We start from the raw sequence: 23625 nt of genomic DNA, 5'->3' as shown, positions 1-23625 counted from the left end.
CCCGTTTGTAATCATATTTTACTTTGATTTGATTACAGTTGTTTAGTATTTGGTTGATAATTCATTTTATGAAGCATTTGAGCCCTGAAAGTATTGTAGGCGTTCGGAAAGCTTTGTCATTATTGATTCATAATGTGTTTAATTTATTAGCCATTGTATTTAATTCACTGAATGTGTATTGAGGATTTGAGGAGTACTGAACACTATGCTAGGTATGGGGGATATAGAAGGCATGGGCCTCACCCTCAAGCAGTCTTTCAGACTGTTTAGTATAGTAGTGGTTTCACTGAAGAGTTAAAGAGAAGCCAAGGTATTCATATTTCTGTAATCCTGCTGTCATCCATGAGATGAAAGAATTAAGGTTTGGAGAGACCCTGGAGATGAAGTACGCCAGTTCCTCTTCTCATCGATAAAGAAATTGACAAACTTAGTGCACCCACGAATTACAACTTCATAGAAACAAATGATCATGATTATAAACATGAGAAGAAGGTTTGAAATTGTGTAATACGAAGTTTACACAATTCAAACAGTTCAGACTGTTTATTTTTTTTGAGAACAGGAGACATGAACTGTTCAGAGGGCCTAATTTAAAGTTAATACTAGCTACCAGTGTTTATCTTGTACTAGACTTTGTAGGGTGTTGTATGTTAATTATTTATATACCACCAACAGAATGAAGTAGATATTCTTCTCATTCTAAAAGTAATAATCTCAAATTTATTGAGCCTTATTATGTGTCAGGTTAAGTATTTTCCTTAAAGTATCTCATTTGAGCTCCTTAAGAAGCCTGTGTGGGAGGCTTCCCTGGTAGTCCAGCGGTTAAGACTGTGCTTCTACTGCAGGGGCGTGGGTTCTATCCCTGGTTGGGGAACTAAGATACCGTATACCTTGCGGTGTGGCCAAAAAAAAAAAAAGAAGCCTATGAGGTAATTACTATTATTACTCCATTTACGGATGAGAAAACTGAGGTCTAGAAAGTTATGTGCATTCCCCAAGGCCATTCTTCTAGTATTAGAGTTAGGATTTAGACCCAGGTCTAGTTGACTCTGTAGTCTCTGCCCTCATCACCTGGCTTATAGTTTTATTAGAAAATTCTGTCCTCTTACATCCAGGAACTCATTCTTCTGCAGCCACCTTACAGTTCAGGAGTAATACAACGCATTGCTATACGGCTGGCAAGAACAGAGTACTAAGGCAATGGGGGGATTGGTTCTCTTGGAGAAGGGATCTGGTTCACATTGAGGTGACACCTGAGCTGGGACTTAAAACAGGACAAGCGTTTCATTTAGGAGATAATAAGGGAGGAGAAAACAACATGAGCAAAAGTGTAAAGATATGAGAGAATGTGGCTTGTTCAGGGAACAATGAATGTTTGTGTCGTTAGGCTTTAAGGTGAATAAGCTGAGATGGCCAGGCTGGTGTTAGATTATGGAGGGCCTTCTGTGTCTTGTTAAGGAGTTTAGACTATATTCTGAGCAGTAGGGAAACACCAGAGTTTTTGTTATTTGGCTATATCCAGATGTAAACAAAAGTAGACAATATGACGAACCCTCATGAACCCATCACCCAACTCCAACAATTATTAACTCATGGTCTATCTTGTTTTCTTGTTTTATCTAGAGCCCCTGCTCTTCCCCATCATATTTTGAAACAAATCCCAGATAGTATATTATTTCATCCATAAATATTTCACCATGTACTTATTAAAAAATACCAAATGCCCAGTTAATGTTCAAATTTCCAATGGTTAAATAACTTTTGTACTTTTAAGATTATAGTAGTCCACACTTAAAAAAGTCTTTTTAACATTTCTTATTTCTTGTAAGGTCAGTTTAGTGGTGAGGAACACTTTTAAGCTTTTGCTTGTCTGGAAGACTCTCTTTCTCCTTCAATTCTGAATAACTTTGCCAGGTAGAGTATTCTTGGTTGGAAGTTTTTTTTCTTTCAGCACTTTGAATGTTTTATGCCCCTCCCTTCTGGCCTGCAAAATTTGTGCTGAAAAATCTGTGGATAGGCTTATTGGGGTTCCCTTGTATGTAACAAGACTTTCTGTTTGCTTTGTTTTTGCTACTTTTAATACTCTTTGTCTAACTTTTGACATTTTAATTATAATGTGTCTTGATGTGGGTCTCTTTGGGTTCATCTTACTTGGAACTTTCTGGGCTTCCTAGATATGAATGTCTGTTTCCTTCCCCAAGTTAGGGAAGTTTTTGGCCATTATTTCTTTTTCTCTCTCTTTTTTTTTTTTTTTTTTTAAGAGGAGTTTGTTGGTTTTTTTTTAAATAGGTCTTTATTAGAGTATAATTGCTTCACAATACTGTGTTAGTTTCTGTTGTACACCAAAGTGAGTCAGCCATATGCTTACATATGTCCTCATATCCCCTCCCTCTTGAGCCTGCCTCCCACCCTCCCTATCCCACCCCTCTAGGTCATCGCAGAGCACTGAGCTGATCTCACTGTGCTTTGCTGCTGCTTCCCACTAGCTATTTTACATTTGGTAGTGTATATATGTCCATGGTACTCTCACTTCGCCCCAGCTTCCCCCTCCCACCCCATGTCCTCAAGTCCATTCTTAAGAGGAGTTTTTATGGTAGAGTAGAGGGATAGTAATTTATTTATTTACTTATTTATTTATTTTGGCCATGAGCGATCTTAGTTCCCTGACCAGGGATCGAACTCTGGCCCTTGGCAGTAATAGCCTGGAGTCCCAACCACTGGACCGCCAGGGAATTCCCCAGCCATTATTTCTTCAAGTAAGATTTCTGCCCTTTTCTTTCTCTTTCTGGAAGCCCTATAATGCAAACGTTAGTCTGTGTGATATTGCCCCATAAGTCTCTTAAGCTATAGTCAAATTTTTTCATTCTTTTTCTTTTTGCTTCTCTGCTTGGGTCAGTTCCACTGCCTTTTCTTCAAGTTGACCGATTCTTTCTTCTGCTTTATCCAGTCTGCTGTTGAACACTTCTAGTTATTCAGTTATTATATTCTTAAGCTCTGTGACTTCTGTTTGGTATTTTCTTATATTTTTCATCTCTTTGTTGAAGATTTCGTGGTGTTCATCCATTTGTCTTCCCAGTTCGGTGAGCATCTTTATGACCATTACTTTGAACTCTTTATCAGGTAAATTACTTATCTCTGTTTCATTAAGATATTTTTCTGAGGTTTTATCTTGTTAACTGACTTGGAACATATTCCTCTGTTCCTTTATTTTGCTTGACTCTCTGTGTTGGTTTCTATACAGTAGAAGAAACAACCACTTCTCCCAGTCTTGAAGGCGTGGACTCATGTAAGAGATAAAACTTTTTATTCAGCCCTGCCCCAACTTTTGGTCATCTCTCAAACTTTTGTGCTTGTCCAAGCATCCTGTTATGTCATTAGTAGCTCCCAGTAGTTGAGGATGTGCCAAGAATAGACAGTGTCCCAAAGAGGAGGATTTCAGCACCTAGATTCAGTCGGACTGGAAGCTAGACCCTCAGGCAGCAGCTTTATAAGTATGCAGATATATTCAGTTCTGGGGGGCCACAAATGTAAGCCCTGCTGGCCCCCAGAGCCACATGATCTGTCCCCTGGGCGGCAGTTGCAAAAATCAGGATACACTGTCCAGATGAGTGTATAAGCTTCTTTTTTGGGAGTTACTGGTGAGCTGGAGCAAGGCAGAGAAAGAGCACCAAGATGGTGTCTCCAGCCTGCATTGTTGAGAGCAGCTCCATAGGCCACCAAACGTGTGCCAGACTTGAGGCCTGCCACTCAGTCGAAAGCTCCAGGACAGGCAGAGTGGCCTCCTCACGGAAAGAATGGGGAGTGTGCCTTGGTCTGCTGTCTGCACAGTCTCCTGAGGATAGTAGCCTGCCAACAGCCATCCCTCCCCATTTGCCACAGTCCCATGAGACCCCAGAACACAAGCCCCTTTGGCGATCAGGGCCAGGTGATGGGCAACCTCTGGATGTCAGCCGCAGAAACTGCACCAGCCTAGTGTAAAGGATTACAGTCAGCCCCTCCATATGTTGTTTAATTAGAAGCCTGCCCCCAGGCCACAGTCGTTATGATTAGCTAATAGGCCTCCTTCACAGAAAGACAGACCTCAAAGGTCTGTTGCCTCTTGCTGTGCCCTGGGGGTGGCAGCTGTTTAGGAACTCTTTCTCTGTTGGTTACAGTCCTGGGGGGCCCACAAGCATAAGCCCTACTGGTCACCAGAGTCAGGTGATGTCGAAGTGTCCCCTAGCAGCAGTCATAAAAATCACGGTGCCAAACAGGGTTATGAACTCCTTTCTGGGTGACACCTATTATTACAGTCCCATGTGACCAGGAGCGCAAACTCCCTTGACCTCCAGAGCCAGGCAATAAAGAGTTATCACCTAGGGACTTCTTCCCTGGTGGGGCAGTGGTTAAGAATCTGCCTGCCAATGCAGGGGACACGGCAAAGGGAGAGGGCAAAGATGGGACCCACTAGTCTCCATCCCCGTACAGTGAGTGTTCCAGCAGGCTCCTAAATGTGTGTGTAAAATTGGATGCCTGATCCACAGGCTGAGGTGTTTTTTTTTTGTTTGTTTGTTTGTTGGCTTTGGGCCGTGCCACATGGCTTGTGGGATCTTAGTTCCCCGACCAGGGATTGAACCTGGGCCCTCAGCAGTGAGAGTGTGGAGTCCTAACCACTGGACTCCCAGGGAAGTCCCCAGGCTGAGGTTTTTTTTTTTTTAATATTTATTTATTTATTTGGTTGCACAGGGTCTTAGTTGTGGCAGGTGGGCTCTTTAGTTGCTCCTTGTGGGCTCCTTAGTTGTGGCTCACCAGCTCCTTAGTTGCAGCACGTGGGCTCCTTAGTTGTGGCTGGTGGGCTCCTTAATTGCGGCTTGCCAGCTCCTTAGTTGTGGCACACGGGTTCCTTAGTTGTGGCATGTGAACTCCTAGTTGCGGCACGCATGTGGGATCTAGTTCCCTGACCAGGTATCGAACCCAGGCCCTTTGCATTGGGAGCGTGGAGTCTTACCCACTGTGCCACCAGGGAAGTCCCCCTAGCCTGAGGTTTTTACTGTAAGCAGGTGAGCCTCCTTTATTTTACTTATGGGTGCAATCAGCTGCCTCTGAGCTGGGCATTGGGGCAGGTGAGTTTCTGAGCGTGACTCTTTAAGAGGTGTTTCTCTGATTGTCTCCATCTTGTGGGTCTCAGGCCATGAGCTCAATTGGTTTTCAAAATTAGGTGTTTTGGGGGTTCATCTGAAGTGCGTGTCTTAAAAGTTGTAGTTCCTGATGTGGGGTTTGAACCCTTTGTTTCTCAGGGAGAAGCTCTGGGTTTTGAGTTCCCTCCCAGGTGTGGGTTGCCATACTGGGGGTGGGGTTTATGACAGGATTGTGAGCCACCCTTTCCTACCTGCTTTAATGTCGTTTTCTTCTTGTTTGCCCGATATGTAGTTGTCACCCAGCCAGCCTTTAGTTTTTTTTAAAAGGAAGTTGTTCCACATGTAGCTGTAGACTCAGTGTGTCTGTAGGAGGATGTGAGTTCAGGAGATTAAACAATATGCTACTGAATAACCACTGGATCAAAGAAGAAATAAATACCTTGAGGAAAATGAAAATGGAAATGTAACATAGCAGAATTTATGCAGTGTAGCAAAAGCAGTTCTAAGAGGGAAGTTCACAGCAATAAATGTCTACCTCAAGAAATAAGAAAAGTCTGAAGAAACAGCCTAACTCTATACCTCAAGGAACTAGAAGAAGAAATGAAGTCCAAGGTTAGTAGAAGGAAGGAAATAAAAAGGTTAGAGCAGAAATAAATGAACTAGAGACTAAAAACACAATAGAAAAGATCAAAAAAAAAAGAAAAGATCAATAAAACTAAGAACTGATTCTTTGAAAAGATTAAAAAAAGAGAAGAAACCCCAAACCTGACAAACCTTTAGCTAGACTCAACAAGAAAAAAGAGACAGGACTCTAATAAATAAAATCAAAAATGAAAGAGTGATAGTTTACTAGTGTGACAGTGATACCACAGAAATACAAAGGATCTTAAGAGACTACTATGAATAATTATACGCCAACAGACTGGACAACTTAGAAGAAATGGAGAAATTCCTAGAAACATATAAACTACTAAGACTGAATCATGATGAAATAGAAAATCTGAGCAGACTGATTACTAGCAAGGAGATTGAATGAATAATCAAAAGCCATCTAACAAACAAAAGTCCAGGACCAGATGGCTTCCCTGGTGAATTCTACCAAACATTAAAAGAATTAAAATCAATCTTTCTCAAACTCTCCCAAAAGATAGAAGAGGGTAGAATTCTTCGAAACATATTTTATGAGGCCAGCATTTTCCTGATACCAAAACCAGACAAGGGTGCCACACACAAAAAGTTACAGGCAGTATCCCTGATGAGCATGTATGCAAAATGCTCAACAAATTCTTAGCAAACTGAATTCACCAATACATTAAAAGGATCATACATCGTGATCAAGTGGGCTGTATTCCAAAAATGTAAGGATGGTTCAACATCTGCAAACCAGTCAGTGCAATTCACCACGTTAACACAATGAAGGATAAAAATCATATGATCGTCTCAATATTGACATGCAGGAAAAGCATTTGACAAAATTCAACATCCGTTTTTGATAAAAACTCTCAACAAAGCAGGTATTGAATGAACATACCTCAACATAATAAAGGCCATATATGACAAGTCCACAGCTAACATCATACTCAATGGTGAAAGGCTGAAACCATTTCCTCTAAGGTCGACGATGTACACTCTTGGCACTTTTATTCAGCATGGTATTAGAAGTTCTAGCTGCAGAAATTAGACAAGAAAAAGATGAAAGGTATCCAGATTGGAAAGGAAGAAGTAAAACTATGACTATTTACAGATGACATGATAAGAAAACCCTAAAGACTACAAACAACTATTAAAACTAATAAACAAATTCAGTAAAGTTGCAAGATACAAAATCAAACAAAAATCTTTTGTTTCTTTATACTAGTAATGAACTATCAGAAAGATAAATTAATCAAACAACCCATTTACAATTGTATTAAAAAGAATAGAATACCTAGAAATAAATTTAACCAAGGAGATGAAAGACTTATATATTAAAAACTACAAGACATTAATGAAAGAAATTGAAGAAGATAGAAATAAATGCAAAGATATTTTGTGTTCATGGATTAGAAGAATTAATATTGTTAAAATGACCATACCACTCAAAGCAGTCTACAGATTCAGTGCAATTCCTATCAAAATTTCAATGGCATTTCTCACAGAAATGGAACAGTGTTTTGTTTTGTTTTTTTAAAATTTTATTTATTTATTTATTTATTTATTGGCTGCGTTGTGTCTTCATTGCAGTGCACGGGCTTCTCATTACAGTGGCTTGTTGCGGAGCACTGGCTCTAGACGCACGGGCTTCAGTATTTGTCGCACACCGGCTCAGTAGTTGTGGCGCACAGGCTTAGTTGCCCTGCAGCATGTGGGATCTTACCAGACCAGGGCTTGAACCCATGTCCCCTGCACTGGCAGGTGGATTCATAACCACTGTGCCACCAGAGAAGCCTGAACAAACAGGCTTAAAAGTTGTGTGGAACCTCCAAAGACCCCAATAGCCAAAGCAATCTTTTTTTTGTGTGTGTGTGTGTTACATGGGCCTCTCACTGTTGTGGCCTCTCCCGTTGCGGAGCACAGGCTCCGGACGCGCAGGCCCAGTGGCCATGGCTCACGGGCCCAACTGCTCCGCGGCATGTGGGATCTTCCCGGACCGGGGCACGAACCCGTGTCCCCTGCACCTGCAGGTGGACTCTCAACCACTGCGCCACCAGGGAAGCCCCGCCAAAGCAATCTTAAAGAAAAACAAAGCTGGAGGCATCATGCTACCTGATTTCAAACTATATTACAAAGGTATAGTAATTAAAACAGTATGATATTGGTATAAAAACAGACACATAGATCAATGGAACAGAATATAGAGCCCAGAAATAATCCCTCACACATGTTGTCAATTAACTTATGACAGTAGAGCAAGAATACATGTTGGGGAAAGGGCAGTCTCTTTAACAGATGGTATTTGGAAAATTGGACAGCCACATGCCAAAGAATGAAATTTGATCCTATCCTACTCCATACTCCAAAATTAACTCAAAATAGGTTAAAGACTTGAATGTAAGACCTGAAACCATAAAACTCCTAGAAGAAAGCAGGCAGTAAGCTCTTTGACATAGGTCTTGGCAATGATTTTTTGAATCTGATACCAAAAGCAAAAGCAAAAGTAAACAAGTAGGACCTAATTAAACTAGAAATCTTCTGCATAGCACAGCAAACCATCAACAAAATGAAAAGGCAGCCTACTGAATGGGAGAAAATAATTGTAAGTCATATATCTGATAAAGGGCTAATGTCCAAGATATACAACAAACTTAGACAACTAAATAGTAAAAAAAACCCCAATCAAATTAAAAAATGAGATGATCTGAATAGCTATTTTGCCAAGAAGACATGCCATTGACCAATAGGTACATGAAAAGATAGTCCATATCATTAATCATCAGAGAAATGCAAATCCAGACCACAATGAGATACCACCTCACACCTGTTAGAATGGCTATTATCAAAAAAATAGGAAATAAGTGTTGGCAGGGATGTGCAGAAAAGGGACTGTTGTGCACTGTTGGTGGGAATGTAAATTGGTGCAGCCACTGTGGAAAACAGTATGGAGGTTCCTCAAAAAACTAAAAATGAACTACCGTGTGATCTAGCAATTCCACTTCTGAATAGAACAAAAACACTAATTTGGAAAGATATATACACACTCACGTCCATTGCTACATTACAATAGCCAAGGTATGGAAACAACCTAAGTTTCCATCAGTGGATGAGTAGTTAAAGAAATTGTGATATATGTAAATATATAAACACACACACTCACCACACGCAAACATAGAAGAATATTAATCAACCATAAAAAAGAATGAAATCTTGCCATTTGTGACAATAAGGATGGACCTTGAGGGTATTATGTTAAGTGAAATAAGTCAGGCAGAGAAAGACTAATAGCATTTGATATTTCTTATATGTGGAATCTAAAAATCAAAACAAAACAAAAACCAAACCAGCCTCATAGGTACGGAGAACAGATTGGTGATTGCAAGAGGCAGCGGGTTGAGGGTGAGAGAAATGGGTGAATTGGGGTTTTTTGTTTGTTTTGTTTGTTTTTTTGTTTAAATACATTGAATAAAATTTTTTTAAAAAGTCCACCCATTAACTGACTTTTTTCTTAATTCTCGTAATCTGTAGGTTCTTTATTCAGCTCTTTTTTTTTTCTCCTTGTAATTTACTTGTTGAAGAAAATGGGCTGTTCGTCTTGTAGAGTTTTGTACAGCTTGGATTTTGCTGAGTGCATCCCCTTCGTGTTGTTTAACAGGTTTCCCTGTCTCTGTATTTTCTGCATTGAATCTAGAGGCTTGATTAATTCAAGTTTGTTTTTGCAGAAAGACTACTTCATGGATGGTGGGTGGTGTCTTTTTACATCAGGAGGCGAATGAAGCCACCTTTATGCATTAATTTCTTAGGGATTAGAAAGTGATGTTTTTGTCTTGATTATTCAACAAAGTTGAGGAATTCCACAGATCATGTCAGAGATCCTCTGTGCCTTTAAATCTATTTTAGGACTGAGATGACTTACAGTAGAGAATCAATAGTCGTTGACCACCATAAAAAAGAATGAAATTCTGCCATTCGCAACATCGTGGATGGACTTGGGTTGGTATTCTGCTTAGTGAAATAAGTCAGACGGAGAAAGATAAATACTGTGTGATATCACTTATATGTAGAATCTAAAGTATAAAATAAACTAGTGTATATAAACAAAAAAGAAACAAATGTAGAGAACAAGGTGATGATTACCAGTGGGAAGAGGGAAGGGGTGAGGGGCAGAACGGGTAGGAGGTTAAGAGGTACAAGCTACTATGTATAAAATACATAAGCTCCAAGGATATACTGTACAACACAGGGAACATAGCCAAACTTTTATAATAACTGTAAATGGAATGTAACCTTTAAAAATTGTGACTCGCTGTGCTGTACACCTGAAACTTACGTAATGTTGTACACCAGCTATACCTCAATTAAAATCTTGTGTTAATAACTGTTTATTATTTGACTTACATGAGTTACTGACTTTTCACTCTTCTTAGTCTTCAGTAAACTACTAGCTCTTTGTGGTATTTTATGTAATCTCGATTCTTTGTTAACAAATATGTCTAGAATGTTTCCACTTGTGATCCTTAAATAGTTGCCATCAAAATGGAGCTGATGTGGTTCAGAAGATAGATAAGCTTTGGAAAAGATTCTAAATGTCTGTTGCTTTACAGGCATTTTTCATCTCACAGCGTTTTACCCCAATCACATATTCACACAAGTGCTTTTCTTGAAATATCTCGAAAATGGGAGAAGAAGAATAAAATTGTTTATCCTCCACAACTGCCTGGAGAACCTCGGAGACCAGCTGTAAGTTTGTGGGTAGAACTAATCTCTGGATTTTGATAAAGCACTCTTGCTCTTGTGTGGCTAGCAGTGATTTATTATTCCATGTTAAGAAAAGAAAAAAATTATACAGGAATTTGCTTGATCTTTTAATTGGTACAGAAAATGTTCTAGATTTATCTTTTTTGTAGTTAAAATGATTGTCTTTGTTTTACTTATTTGCCTTGACTTAACTTCCTGGATAGGAGCCTTAACTCTAAAACTGAGCTAATAGCTTGAGACGTTTCGACTGATTTTTGACTCCAAGAGGCTTGATAATGGAGCATGAGGGGTTGGTAAGAATGGCTTAAGCCGTTGGCCAATATTTAAATCATATGTATGATTTTCCAATGTTTTATACTTGAGTATAGACACACTTGGTTGTGAGGTTTGTCTTCCTTTTTTTTTTTTTGTAATTTACAAAACTTTGAACCTAAGGTTTGAATCTAATCATTGGATTCCTTCCAGAGATACCTTATTCCTTCCAGACTTTAACTTATCTTTAGTTGCTCAGAATCCTTTTGCCCTTTCCAAATTGCTAGACATTGCTCTAGTCTGAAATAAAAGACAAATTTCTAGCTTAATATGAATTTTCTGTGGGATACATACACATCTCTTAAAAAGTTTAAGTAATAATAGCATAAACAAGGTGGGAACATTTGAATCCTTAAGAAAATGAACTGTGATAAGTACTTTAGAAATAGAATTACTGTGTTAATTATAAATCATTCAGTTTAGCAAACATCTTTTAAGGTCCTTTGGGATTTAAGGCTACTGGGTAATCAATATAATCTAAGTAATGTCATTTGCTTAGTTTTTATATGAACTTGACAGCATGCATTTTATTAAAATTCAGTTGCTATCTAGATATTAGTCTGAATTAGTACAGTTTTATGCTTTTTTTTTTTTTTCTCATTTAGGGGAGTTAATTTATTCATTTAAAGACCTCCTACCTGATTGGGAACTAAGAAGAAAAAGAGATCTTAATAGCTTAAACAAATGAGTTGTTAACTTTCATATTTTATTGTGCCATCAGAGCTTAAAAGTTTGATTTGTCATAGAATCTGTGCTATTAAGCATTGACTCCATTTTGTAATTAACCAAAAGTTACACATTTGTACAAATATCATAAATAAAATATTTTCTAGGGACTTCCCTGGTGGCACAGTGGTTAAGAATCCTCCTGCCAATGCAGGGGAGATGGGTTCAAGCCCTGGTCTGGGAAGATCCCCCATGCCGTGGTGGAACTAATCCCATGTGCCACAACTACTGAGCCCGTGCGCCTAGAGCCTGTGCTCTGCAACAAGAGAAGCCACCGCTATGAGAAGCCCGCGCACCACAACGAAAAGTAGCCCCCTCTCGCCGCAACTAGAGAAAGCCCACACACAGCAACAAAGACCCAATGCAACCAAAAATAAAGTAAAAATTAAAAAAAATATATATTTTCTATAATGAGCTTTCTTTACTTCTTACTTGAGCTCTCTGGACTTGGCTTTAACTGGAAATAAAGAAATCATAATAGTATTTGTCAGGTCCAGAATCTAAAGCGAAAGTTTGTATTTTGTAGGTACCAGTCTTTTTGGATGTTAAACACACTTCAGGATACATCCTAAATAGCAAAATTCAAATAGTTAACAGTAGATTATCTACCTAACTCTAGCAAATGAAGAACAGTGTCAATTAAATCATTTGTTATATATTGTAATTTACTGAAACTATTTTGGTTAACTTTTGCATAATATATACTTCTATAAGTGCCTGTGTGAAGACGTTTGGTTAGATTTTATATAGGCACTTTGGAGAAACATCATTTAGTTCTCTATTTTGCACAGATTTTGTTTGAGGGAGTAATCCTTTTCTGGGACAAATTAAGACTTTTGGAAAATACCTTAACATTTTCTGATTTTAAATAGTATTTAGTAAATTGATTTTGGTGTAACAGTTATACCTGTTATGACTAAATTATTAATGCTGTTTATAAACACCTTGCTTATTAACAGGGAATAATTTCCTCACCTAGCCACATAGTTGATACACTGTGCCATTATTTGCAGTGTCCCTTAGGCTTTCCAATCCGCTACCTGCAAACATTTTAAAAATTTGTTTTATCTCTTGTTTAGAAGAAGGCCAGATAATATTTACTATTCTATCTCATTCTGATCTTCAGAATTTGGAATATGTAGTTAAATAATAGTAGATGGGGCAATGAGTAAAATCCTAAGGCATTTGTAAACTTCTAGCAGGAGTCAGAATGTTAGAAAGTTTTGAGGTTTCTCTGCTTTTATTTGCCTTGAAAAATGTTTTCTAATTTTTTTTTAAGTGGCATTATGGTATAATAGTAGGAAGAATGTGGGTTTTAGAGTCATGAGGGGAACTTTAAAGATACACCTGCCAGACATTGTATTAAGCCCTTCACATACTTCCCTGTGTGGCACTAGCTTACAAACTTTGCTGTCTTGCACGAGTCACTTGATTTCTCTGATTTTCATTTTGTAAAAGGTTTATAAAGTGTTTTTTCTCCCAACTCATAGAGTTAGATGATATGAAATATGAAGAGTGCTTTGTGAACTATAAATTGTTTAACGGATGATTGATTTAAAAATTCAGTAGGATATACCTACCACTATAAATAGAAGACAATAAAAGCTAACGTTTAGTAAGATCTTACCATGTGCTAGACACTGTAAAGTACTTACTTTATATAGGTAACTTTATTTAATCCTTATTATAGTTTTATGTGTTAGGTACTATTATCTTCATTTTAAAGAACAAGAAACTTAAGCAGAGAGAAGTTAAGTAGCTGGTAAATGGTAGAGCTGGGATTCAAACCGAGGTAGTCTGATTCTAGAACCTGCTCTTGACTGAACACTTACAATATTGGTTTTCTTATGAAAATAGTTACTTTATCCATTTTGCCATTGTTCTCCTCACTAACAAGAAACCTTTTTGTACCTTTTCTTTTGTTCTTTTAGCCAGCTAAATGTTTTCAAAATACTTTAGTTTAAGTCTTTTACTATTCCTCTGTATAGCAGCATTGCAAACTTTGTCACAAACTAGCCATTTTACAGTTTGTTTTTCCCTTAGTAATCTTTATAACATAGTGAGAATTTGGAAAAGTATAACTTTGTATAGGGAAAAAGCGTCCCCAAATTTTTTTTTTAAAAAATAAATAAATTTATTTATTTATTTTTGGCTACCTTGGGTCTTCGTTGCTGCACGTGGGCTTTCTCTAGTTGCAGTGAGTGGGGGCTACTCTTCGATGTGGTGCGCAGGCTTCTTGTTGCAGTGGCTTCTCTTGTTGCAGAGCATGGGCTCTAGGCTCATGGGCTTCTCGTTGCAGTGGCTTCTCTTGTTGCGGAGCACGGGCTCTAGGTGTACGGGCTTCAGTAGTTGTGGCACACGGGCTCAATAGTTGTGGCTCGCGGGCTTAGTTGCTCTGTGGCATGTGGGATCTTCCTGGACCGGGGCTCGAACCCGTGTCCCCTGCATTGGCAGGCGGATTCTTAACCACTGCACCACAGGGAAGTCTTCCAAATTCTTAATAATGTTTTTATTTCTTATGGCAGCATTTCATTAAGCACAGAAAGTAAAAACTTTATTAACAGTGTTTTACTGTCATTTTGATAAAATTGCTTAATTTTTTCTCCTGTTTGTAAGGAAATCTACCATTGTCGAAGACAAATAAAGTACAGCAAAGACAAGATGTGGTATTTGGCAAAATTGGTAAGCTAAAATGACTATTACCGTATAATATATAGGGAAAGAAGCTACAAATTTTACCCCAGGATTTGAAAAAAGCAAAAAAACTTGCCCTGTTTTTTCCAAAAAGTGAGGAATATAATTACATTTTTAGACATTTCGTAGGTAATCCAAAAGTGATAGTTCAGAGATTGGTGATTTTGCTTAATTTTTACCTCCTGACAAACTAAATCATGTTGGATATATAGACACTTTAGAAGAAAGGCATCAAGAACCTGGCTATAGTTAGAGAATCCAGGAAGTAAACTTATATATCTGTAAAAGTTGATTCAACCTATTTCAAAACTGTTGCCTTTGTAAGTTTTTTACCTCGAAAATGAAATTTATATATGAGAGAAGACAAAAGCAGCAAATACACATGTAATACATTTCTTCTATAGGAGAAGGAGATGCCTTTAGTGCCTACTGTGATCCTTGCCAACCTGTGACCTTTCTCTGTCACGTCCGCTTTCTTTTATTATTATTGAAACCATTATAATCCAGGTTTAGTGGTTAAAAATTTTAAGTTTGATTTTGACCTACAGAGGGTGGTGGCATCCCTTCTCAAACTTGTTTTCTTCTCTTTTGCCTGCATTTAGTTAGCTATTTTTATTAATGAAAAAGGTTTTTCCCCACTTTTATTGAGATGTAATTAACATGTAACTAGTTAGCTAATTTTAGAAGTTATTTGGATTATGTAAGACTTTTACTTTTCACTGAAAAGGGAATGCTGACTTTGTAAACTAATTTGTTTATTTTCTCTTGTCTGTTACCCTTTAATTCTAGATACGAGGAATGTCCATTGACCAGGCTCTGGCTCAGTTGGAATTCAGTGACAAAAAAGGGGCCCAGATAATTAAAGAGGTAAACTAAGATTAGTGGGGAGGGAGCGAATAGTTGGCTTGCAGGTGTTAGTAAGCTTTGCCTAAATCCTGAATTCGCTAGTGTAAATGCATAGTTTATATAATACAGATTTAGGGGACTCAGTTTTATTAATGTCCTTATACCTTAGGAATGTTCTGTGCTTTAAGTATTTTTTTTTTCCTTAGATGCTTTTATTTGCACCAGATAGTGATTTATGTTTTATGATCTGTCTGTGAAGTGAAGTGATACATCTTATTTTTAATGATTGGGGGCTTGATAAACTTTTTAAAAGATTTTTTTTTTTGTAAGTTCCACAACTGAGAGCTTGGGATTTTATAACTAGTTGAGTGGAAAGAGCACTGTACTGGCACTCAGGGGAGTTGGAGTCTTATCTTTTCTCTGATAGTTTCTGTTGTGATTTTGGGCAAGACACTTGTCTGGTTCCATTTTTCTCACTTGTAAACTAGGTGGGGTTGGATTGGATGATCTCTAAAGACACTTCTAGCTCTAAATGTAGCTGATTCACTAGGTGCACATGACTGTTGATATTTGTGCTGACTCATTCTAGGCACATGAGTGTTTTTGTTTCAAAAAGCTGAGTTGAGGACATCTGGGGATATTAGCATTATTTCCTATAGTTCAGTTAATTTTCATATAAAGTCATATCTTTTAGTGGGTGAATATTTAAGGTGGTTGGATTCAGACTTGTAAGAGGCTCTATTGTAATGCTTGTATTTATTTCCATTCAGAATGCAGTTACTAATTATCTGTTGTGTACCCAGCTTTGTACTACATTCTTCATCTTTAAAGGAGGGAAAGATCTGATTTTTGTTATTTCTGACAACAGTTGTCCTATTTTAAAAAATGTGTTCTGGAGGAAGTTAATTCAAAATATCCTTGGAGTATAAATTTAATAATTCTTTTTTAAAAAAATTTATTTATTTATTTATCTTTGGCTGCACTGGGTCTTCCTTTCTGTGCACTGGCTTTCTCTAGTTGCAGTGAGAGGGGGCTACTCTTTGTTGCGGTGCATGGGCTTCTCATCGTGGTGGCTTCTCTTGTTGTGGAGCATGGGCTCTGGGCGCATGGGCTTCAGGAGTTGTGGCACACGGGCTCAGTAGTTGTGGCTCGTGGGCTCTAGAGCTCAGGCTCAGTAGTTGTGGCCCACGGGCTTCGTTGCTTCGCGGCATATGGGATCGTCCCAGACCAGGGCTCGAACCTGTGTCCCCTGCATTGGCAGGCAGATTCCGAACCACTGTACCACCAGGGAATTCCCAAATTTAATAATTCTTAAAGGAAATTTTCAAGTATGATTTTCTCTACTTGTCTGATGTTGTTAATGGTTATTTTGGATCTAAAGTTTAAGAATTTTCAATAAGATTTAGCCCTTGAGCTTCTTGAACTTGACAAGTCTATGAATCAAAGCCATAATGCCCATTACCAAGGGTACTGCTGCAAGTGTTGTTATCTCCTCCTTTACAGCTTACACATTCCATTTAAAACTTAGCAGGACCTGGACTGTGTTCTTTGCATTTGCAATTCTTGTCTGAGGAAGGAAAGCTCACTGTATCCCTTTTCCTTAGTACTGTTATAATTTGATATTCTCTTTTTAAAACTGACTGCAATAGGAAGGCATGTGATTAGCAGTCATAGAGATAACAATAAGAAATGAGAAATTTAATTCTGTTTTAGTTCAGGTCAGCCATATGAATGCCTTTCTTTTCCTTATTTAAGGTTCTCTTAGAAGCACAAGATATGGCAGTGAGAGACCACAATGTGGAATTCAGATCCAATTTATATATAGGTAAGATCTTTAATATTCTTAGCTTTGGAAAATGGCTTCCAACAGTGATGCCAAATTCTTCATCTAATAACAGTCTTTGATATCTAAATACTTTGGACTGTGTTTGCTAGTGAAAATTGCTGGTAATAGCTTATTCTTCAGCCTTCAGCATGCTAATGTTAGTCAGTTGTAAATGGTCCTAACTTTACTGCTTTATTGTTACCTGTTCCGTAATGAGACTGAGATCATGAAACCTATTGCTGATAATTATTAAATAATGGATATCAAGATGATATATAGAGTGGTCCGTTAATCATAATGAAACTATGGAAGAATGTAACTGATTTTTTAAAAAATGAATTCTTTGTCAACCCAAAGGAGATATATAAAGGATCACAGGTGGACTTAAAAAAATCTTTATTTATAATGTGCCAAGCCAGGTGCCTAATCCCTAAAGGTATCCTATAAGTTAGTCTTCCATTTACCAGAATGGAAAATCTGTTGAACTCTAAAAGCCAAGGGGGCCTTCGAAGGCTCAGATGACCCAGATGTGTTGGTTCCCCTTTGTTATTACATCCTGAAGCATTACCTCAGCTTTGTATGCTTGTTCCACATCACATTAAATTAATGTGTGGGAATATGTTTTGGGAAGCCTGGTACACTGTACAAATGTAAGGGATTTTTTGGTAGCATACCTTCATACTGCTCCTTTTTTAGAAAGAGATCAATGGTTATTATAAAGCTCTCCCCCCGCTCCCCTAACACCACAGTAAAGTAGAGCAGTGGCTGGAGTTACTGCAGCAATTACTGCTAACCTCAGCAGTTTTGTAATCAAACAGAGATGTTGATGTCAAAGCAAAATTTTCTCAATCTGCCAAACCTGCATATGAGAAGGACTGTTTTACCTAAAGCTATTTTAAACTCAAAATATGGGAACTGCTGCTCTCCAAATGGAGGGTAAAAGGCTGAATCATTCTGGGGGAAGTTAGCTGTGCCTTATAGTTTTTCAAAAATTAGAATTTTAAAAAAACATCTAAATTGCACTTTGTCATATAACCTCTGCTCTACTGGAGATATTTATTCTGATTTAGTTAGTACCTTACCTCATCTCACCTGGAATTGATGCTGGCAACCACACCTACTTCTGAAATTCAAATGAGTTATGATTTTCAACTGAAATATCTTATTTTAAAGCTGAATCTTGTATAACTAATTACATTCTTATACAGAGGAGAATCAAATGGCAACTCAGAAGATGCAGTCCACAGTAATTAATCATAAGCATTTTCTTCTGGGAGCAGCATGAATAAATAATGCTGGAAGGACCCAGAATCATTGGAAGAGATGAAATAAAGAGCAAGACCGTTTGCTTAAAACCTCTTGGTGACCTTTCCTGCTCCATGACTGAATATGAAATCAAATTTATTTAATTTTGTTCAACTTTATAGGAATATTGGCTTCTTAGCTGATAGGCAACATTTCATAATGGAAATCAGATGCAAGTGAAATGGAATTTGTGTTAAATATGTTTCAACAGTTGTAGTACTGTTGAGAGAGAGGGTGAGGAGCTTAATCCTGTCTTCCCAAATGAAGGAGCAAAGTCCAATGTTGCCTTTAAGCAAAAATCAACTTAACCAGTCCCATGTGAATGGTCCTTTAATGCATTGGTCTCTTCAGGCACATTTCTGCTGAAAAACCTCTGCCCTTCCTATACCTTCCTTTCATGTAGTTCTGGGTCAAAATCTCTTTTCTTAAGTAGGGCTAATAACTTTGGATTTGTCTTATGATTTTAAAAACTCATTTGCTAAGTATTTTGTTGCCTAATTCCATTATGAAGGAAAAAGTGATGAGTACCCACAGGAAGATGAAGTATCTGACCACAACACATCAGGCATTTTATCCCTGTATTTGCTAAACTTCCCTGATAAGAATCGTCTGAGGTTCTTATTAAAGATACAGATTCCCAGGCCTCACCACAGACTTACTGAATCTGAAACCCCAGGGGAGAAGCCTGGGTAAGTTCTATTCATTCTTACCTATAAAATCTGGGAAATGGATTTATCTTCTTACAGTCTTTGAAAAGGCCTAGACATTTTATTCCATAGACTTCTTTTAGAGCTTTGAAAGACTAGTTACTTGATGGCTACTGTTTCGGCTCAGCAATAGGTCTTTCAGTCCCCTGAAATAAGTAAGTACTGGCATTTTAAGGGACTTGCTTTTTTGGTAGCATATGTTCTCATTATGTGGTAATTCCCTCAAATGCTTGTCATCAGTCTAAAGCTAATACCTGGTATTGCATGACCACAGACTTTGAAAGTTCATTTCCTTTTCAGACTTAAAATGATGACTAATGACACTGTGAACAGGCCTTAACAAGTGGACATGGACTAATAAAATGTCACTGCTTCATGATTCATGACATCCTTAGTAGTTCACTTCAGGGAAAGTGAATGACTGACTTTGTAAATCAGTTTTCTGGGCTAAGAATGATGAAGGAGGAAGGGGGAGAGTTTCTAAAGTTAAGTCAAGATTCGTATTTACCTAAATACAAGTACTAGGAAGTATTGACAATATTTTAAATATGGTACCTGCTGGGCATTATCTTTAGAAGAGCATTATCTTGGGCATTATCTTTAGAAGGTCGTTTCCACTTTTGAGATGTCTTTATGTTTTTTCTTTCATTCAAAAAGTATTTGAGTGCCTTCAGTGAGTATACCACACACACAGTTAGGTGATGGTATATCTTTTATAGCAATTTAAAACATTTAGCACAAGTAGTTTTGTTCTTTGACAGTAATAGCCCTTTGGAAGAATACATAAATTGTTCTCCCTAGTTGGAACAAAACCATGTACACTATTAGTATTGTATGTACTTGGAAAACTTTGAAATTTATTTTAGAATTTAAGCAAATTTACCAGAAACATCTGTATTGAAAAAATGATATTAATTAGCAGAAGGTGTATTTCAAAATCATTTCTGTTCCTTATGGGGCATGAACTTTGGGGACAATACAAGAGGAGTGTAAGTTTTGTTGAGGAAGTAACTTTTACAGGTGAAACATGAACACGTACACAAGGTAGTGTATGGTTTGGGACCAAAAAGAGTAACAGGTAAATGGTATTGTTGGAATAGAGAAGAGGAGGTCAGTATAGTTTAAAATAGTCATGGAGATTTTCTAGACAATTTTAGCTTTTAAAGATACGCTTTTGGGGATCTGAAGGAGTGTCCAAGAGGAAAAATTTTCAAAGTGAGGTAACCACTTAAGCAAAGGCACATAGGTTGGGATGAGCAGTAAGTGTGTGGTACAGTGAGTAGAACAGTGCAGAGGAAGTAGAGGCTTGCCTTAGAGGAGATGAAATTGAAAAGGTGAACATGGCCTAGATTTCAGAGGGCTGAACATGGCAAGCTGTGGCATTTGGTTAAAACAGTATTGACGAGGAACCACAGGAAGTTTTTGGGTAAGAGATTTATGTTATTAAGGCAGTGTTTTAAGACTATTAACTCTAAGCATTGGTTTTGAAATTGTGCTCTGAGGCCTCCAGGGGTGGGGCCTGGGACAAGCAGAAAGGCTTCTTGGTCACTGCTGTATCCTTAGAGCCCAGGATGGCGCTTCACACCCAGCAGGAACTTGGAATTTCTATATGTTGGGTGAATGAATGGCAGTAGTTTTGGATCTACTCTCACCCGTGTTTCATTCTTAACAGATTCACGTGAAAGTAGGCATCTACGTATTGTTTCATTTAATTGAAATGGTTCCGTACTAAAGCAGTTTGAAACGACTCCACGCTTCCAATTCAGGGGCCACGGGTTCGATCCCTGGTCAGGGAACTAAGATCCTGTATGCTGTGTGGTGCGGCCAAAAAAAAAAAAAACCAGTTCGGAATTTATACTCTAAGCCCTGATTTCATTCAGATGTCCGAGTGGCTGTGTTGGGTATTCCCATTCCAGAGTGTTAAAGAATCCTGGTGTTTCAGAAGAATTAATGTTTTTGTTTTGATATAAAAAAAGGATGGCATTATTTGCATAAAGGTAAGCAGATGATATTTTATGGATTAAGGAGGAAATCATAACTGGCATTTAGCAGGTATTGATTGTCTTCTCTTCTGTATTTTGGGAGAGATGGAAGGAAAATGGTAGTTAACGTAGACCCTCATAGGGTTGATCATTGTGTTTTGATAGATTATGTAGTCCTGCACAGTTAGCTAATTTTGATACTTCCTTCACTGGAGTAGTATTCCTTATTCTCAGGGTATTTGGAAATTGGTGCTCAAGTTGGGTAGAGTAGCAGTTTTGGATAAAATTAGCTATCATGTTTGTAAAATCTTTTTAGAAGTTTCTACACTCTTCCCAGTGTCACTGTTTTTGTTTGTAGGATTCCTCCTGACAAGTAGATTCAGGGCACCTGGTAGTACTGTATTATAAAGTGATTTGTGTAATGCTGCTTTTTCTTTGGAAAAATTAAATTTTTTTTTAAATTGAGGTATAATTGATGTATAACATTATATTACTTTCAGGTGTACAACTGAATGATTCAGTATTGCAAAGTGATTACAAGTCTAGTTAACATCTGTCACCATACATAGTTACAGAATTTTTTTTCTTGTGATGAGAACTTTTAAGATCTATTGTCTTAACAACTTTTAAATATGCAATACGGTATTATTGACTATAGTCACCATGCTGTACATTACATCCCCATGGCTTATTTATTTTATCACTGGAAGTTTGTACCTTTTGACTCCCTTCACCCATTTCAGCCACCTGCCCCCCACCCCCATCTTTGGAAATTCTTAAATTCATTTCTTTAGTGCCAGTAGATGAAGTTGATAAAAGGGTGGTAGTTCTCTCCTTATCTCACTGAGACCCTAGGCAGTTTTCTTAATCACTTTCATCCTTAGCTTTCTCTTTGGCAAAGCTAGGGTGCTTCTGCTGAAACCATTTCATGAGAGGTTTGTAGTTAGAGGGTTGTGGAGCACATACTTTGATATGGTCCCTGCAATATAAAGTTCCGTCACAGTAAAAGAATGGTGAGTATTGAAGTGAATTAATTTGCTACATATGCTATAGATTTTGCCTTTTTAAAAGGCTTATTAAATTAACTAAAAACGTAAGACTAAGTAAATTCAGAAGGTGGTAGAAGGTAATTACTACCCTGATTTACTGTGGGTGAACAGGTGAACAGATTTCTTCTTGTGCTGTTTAAGAGGTTTCTTCAAATTTTGCAGGGTCAAACTTTGACATGTTGAATGGGGGAGGGGAGATGAGGGGACAGATGTGATACAGGAGTTCCTAAACCTGGCTGTGAATCAGAATTGCTTGGGGTGTGGGGGAGTGTTGTTTGCTCAGGATTTAATTTTCAAAGCCCACTCCAAATATAGAGTATCTAGAGATGGGATCTCAGCATCAGCATTTTAAATATGTTCCCTAAGTTAGTTTGATGTAGTAGCCTGAGGACAGCATTTGGGAATCATTGGTTCCAAAGGAACAGTTAGAATATAATACAGTTAGAATAAAATCAGAACGTCATCCCTCAGCCTCCAGGGCTCTGTGTAATCTTGCCTTCATTTCCGATCTTGTCCCCTTGTTTGTATCACTCTTTCCCTTGCTTACTATGCTTCAGCAGGTTCTGTTCCTGAACCAAGCCAAGCATGTTCCTACCATTGGGCCTTTGCACTTGCTGTTCCCTCTTCTTGGAACACCTTGCCCCTAGATATTTGCATGAATGATTCATTCTGGTCTTGGATCAAATGTCTCTTCCTCAAGGATGCCTCTTGACACCCCCCAGTCTCAAGTTGCCTCCCAGCACCCCATCAGTCTCTGTCACATCACTGTTTTATTCGTAGCACTTGTCACTAACTAAAATGATCATGTTTATTTTCTCTCTTTCTCCTCTAGAGTGTGCACTGCACAGAGCCAGGGCCCTTGCTATTCTTGTTCACTCCTATTTCTGCAGCACCTGGAGTAGAGCCTGGTCCTTAGTAAGGAAGGACTCAGGAGATACTTGTCTTGAGACAAACCTGCTGTAGCCAGCCTGTGAGCTCATGTAGTCTTAGAATCCAGTTGAGGAAAGGGCAGAAGTTGCTCAGCTGATCAAGCTGTAATCTTGTGGATGCAGTTGTTTCCTATAATTTTCTTTTTCTTCTCTGTCTAGCTCAGTCCACCTCAGGGCGAGGCCAGTACCTGAAACGCATCCGATACCACGGCAGAGGTCGCTTTGGGATTATGGAGAAGGTTTTTTGCCATTATTTTGTGAAGTTGGTGGAAGGCCCTCCACCTCCACCTGAGGCACCAAAGACAGCAGTCGCCCATGCCAAAGAGTATATCCAGGAGCTTCGCAACCGGACCATCATTCACACTCTATGATGGGGGTATTAAGACTCCACAGTGTATATATTTTACCATTCATTTCCTAAAACCAACAAAAATTAAAGACAGATGCTTTTTATGATTTGTCATTGAATTATTGAAATATGAAGTACAACTGCTAGTTTTACATGAATATTTATAAAGCTCTGCCCATTTCTCTTGAGCCTCTGGGTATATTTTATGTATTTGCAACTAAGAAGGAGAAATCAGCTTTAAACATAGTGACAGACTATGTAATTCAGAAGGCTTTTTTGAGTGATGTTTGAAGGCAATGTTAGCTTTCTAGCTTGTGCCCTGCAGGTGGTACTTTTGATACTGGACTTGAGTAGAAAGTTACAGGATAAGAAAACTTGTCCTTACTATTTCAC

At 38.2% G+C, this 23625-nt stretch overlaps 1 protein-coding gene across 5 annotated transcripts in view; it reads left to right on the top strand.

The window, feature by feature from the left end:
* The window catches only part of MRPL22 (mitochondrial ribosomal protein L22), a 36125-nt gene extending 12786 nt beyond the window's left edge, over positions 1–23339 (top strand). For 2 of the 5 annotated variants that reach the window (XM_027081465.1, XM_027081467.1), the window contains exons 3-8: positions 3045–3080; positions 10355–10490; positions 14163–14228; positions 15030–15107; positions 16842–16911; positions 23043–23339. In XM_027081465.1, the coding sequence (XP_026937266.1) occupies positions 3045–3080; positions 10355–10490; positions 14163–14228; positions 15030–15107; positions 16842–16911; positions 23043–23254 (598 nt within the window). In that variant the 3' untranslated portion in view covers positions 23255–23339. Of the gene's footprint in view, positions 1–3044; positions 3081–9650; positions 9744–10354; positions 10491–14162; positions 14229–15029; positions 15108–16841; positions 16912–23042 lie in introns of those variants that run through there. The other 3 variants (XM_027081466.1, XM_027081468.1, XM_027081469.1) reach the window with 2 other exon arrangements.
* Positions 23340–23625: the final 286 nt, after the last annotated feature.

The sequence above is a fragment of the Aethalodelphis obliquidens genome, unplaced genomic scaffold (assembly GCF_003676395.1).
Source record: "Aethalodelphis obliquidens isolate GAN/ISIS:26980383/991018 unplaced genomic scaffold, ASM367639v1 scaffold45, whole genome shotgun sequence".
Taxonomy (NCBI): Eukaryota; Metazoa; Chordata; class Mammalia; order Artiodactyla; family Delphinidae; genus Aethalodelphis; species Aethalodelphis obliquidens.
The sequence above is the reverse complement of the archived record's forward strand: the minus strand, read 5'-3'. Positions and strand labels throughout refer to the sequence as shown.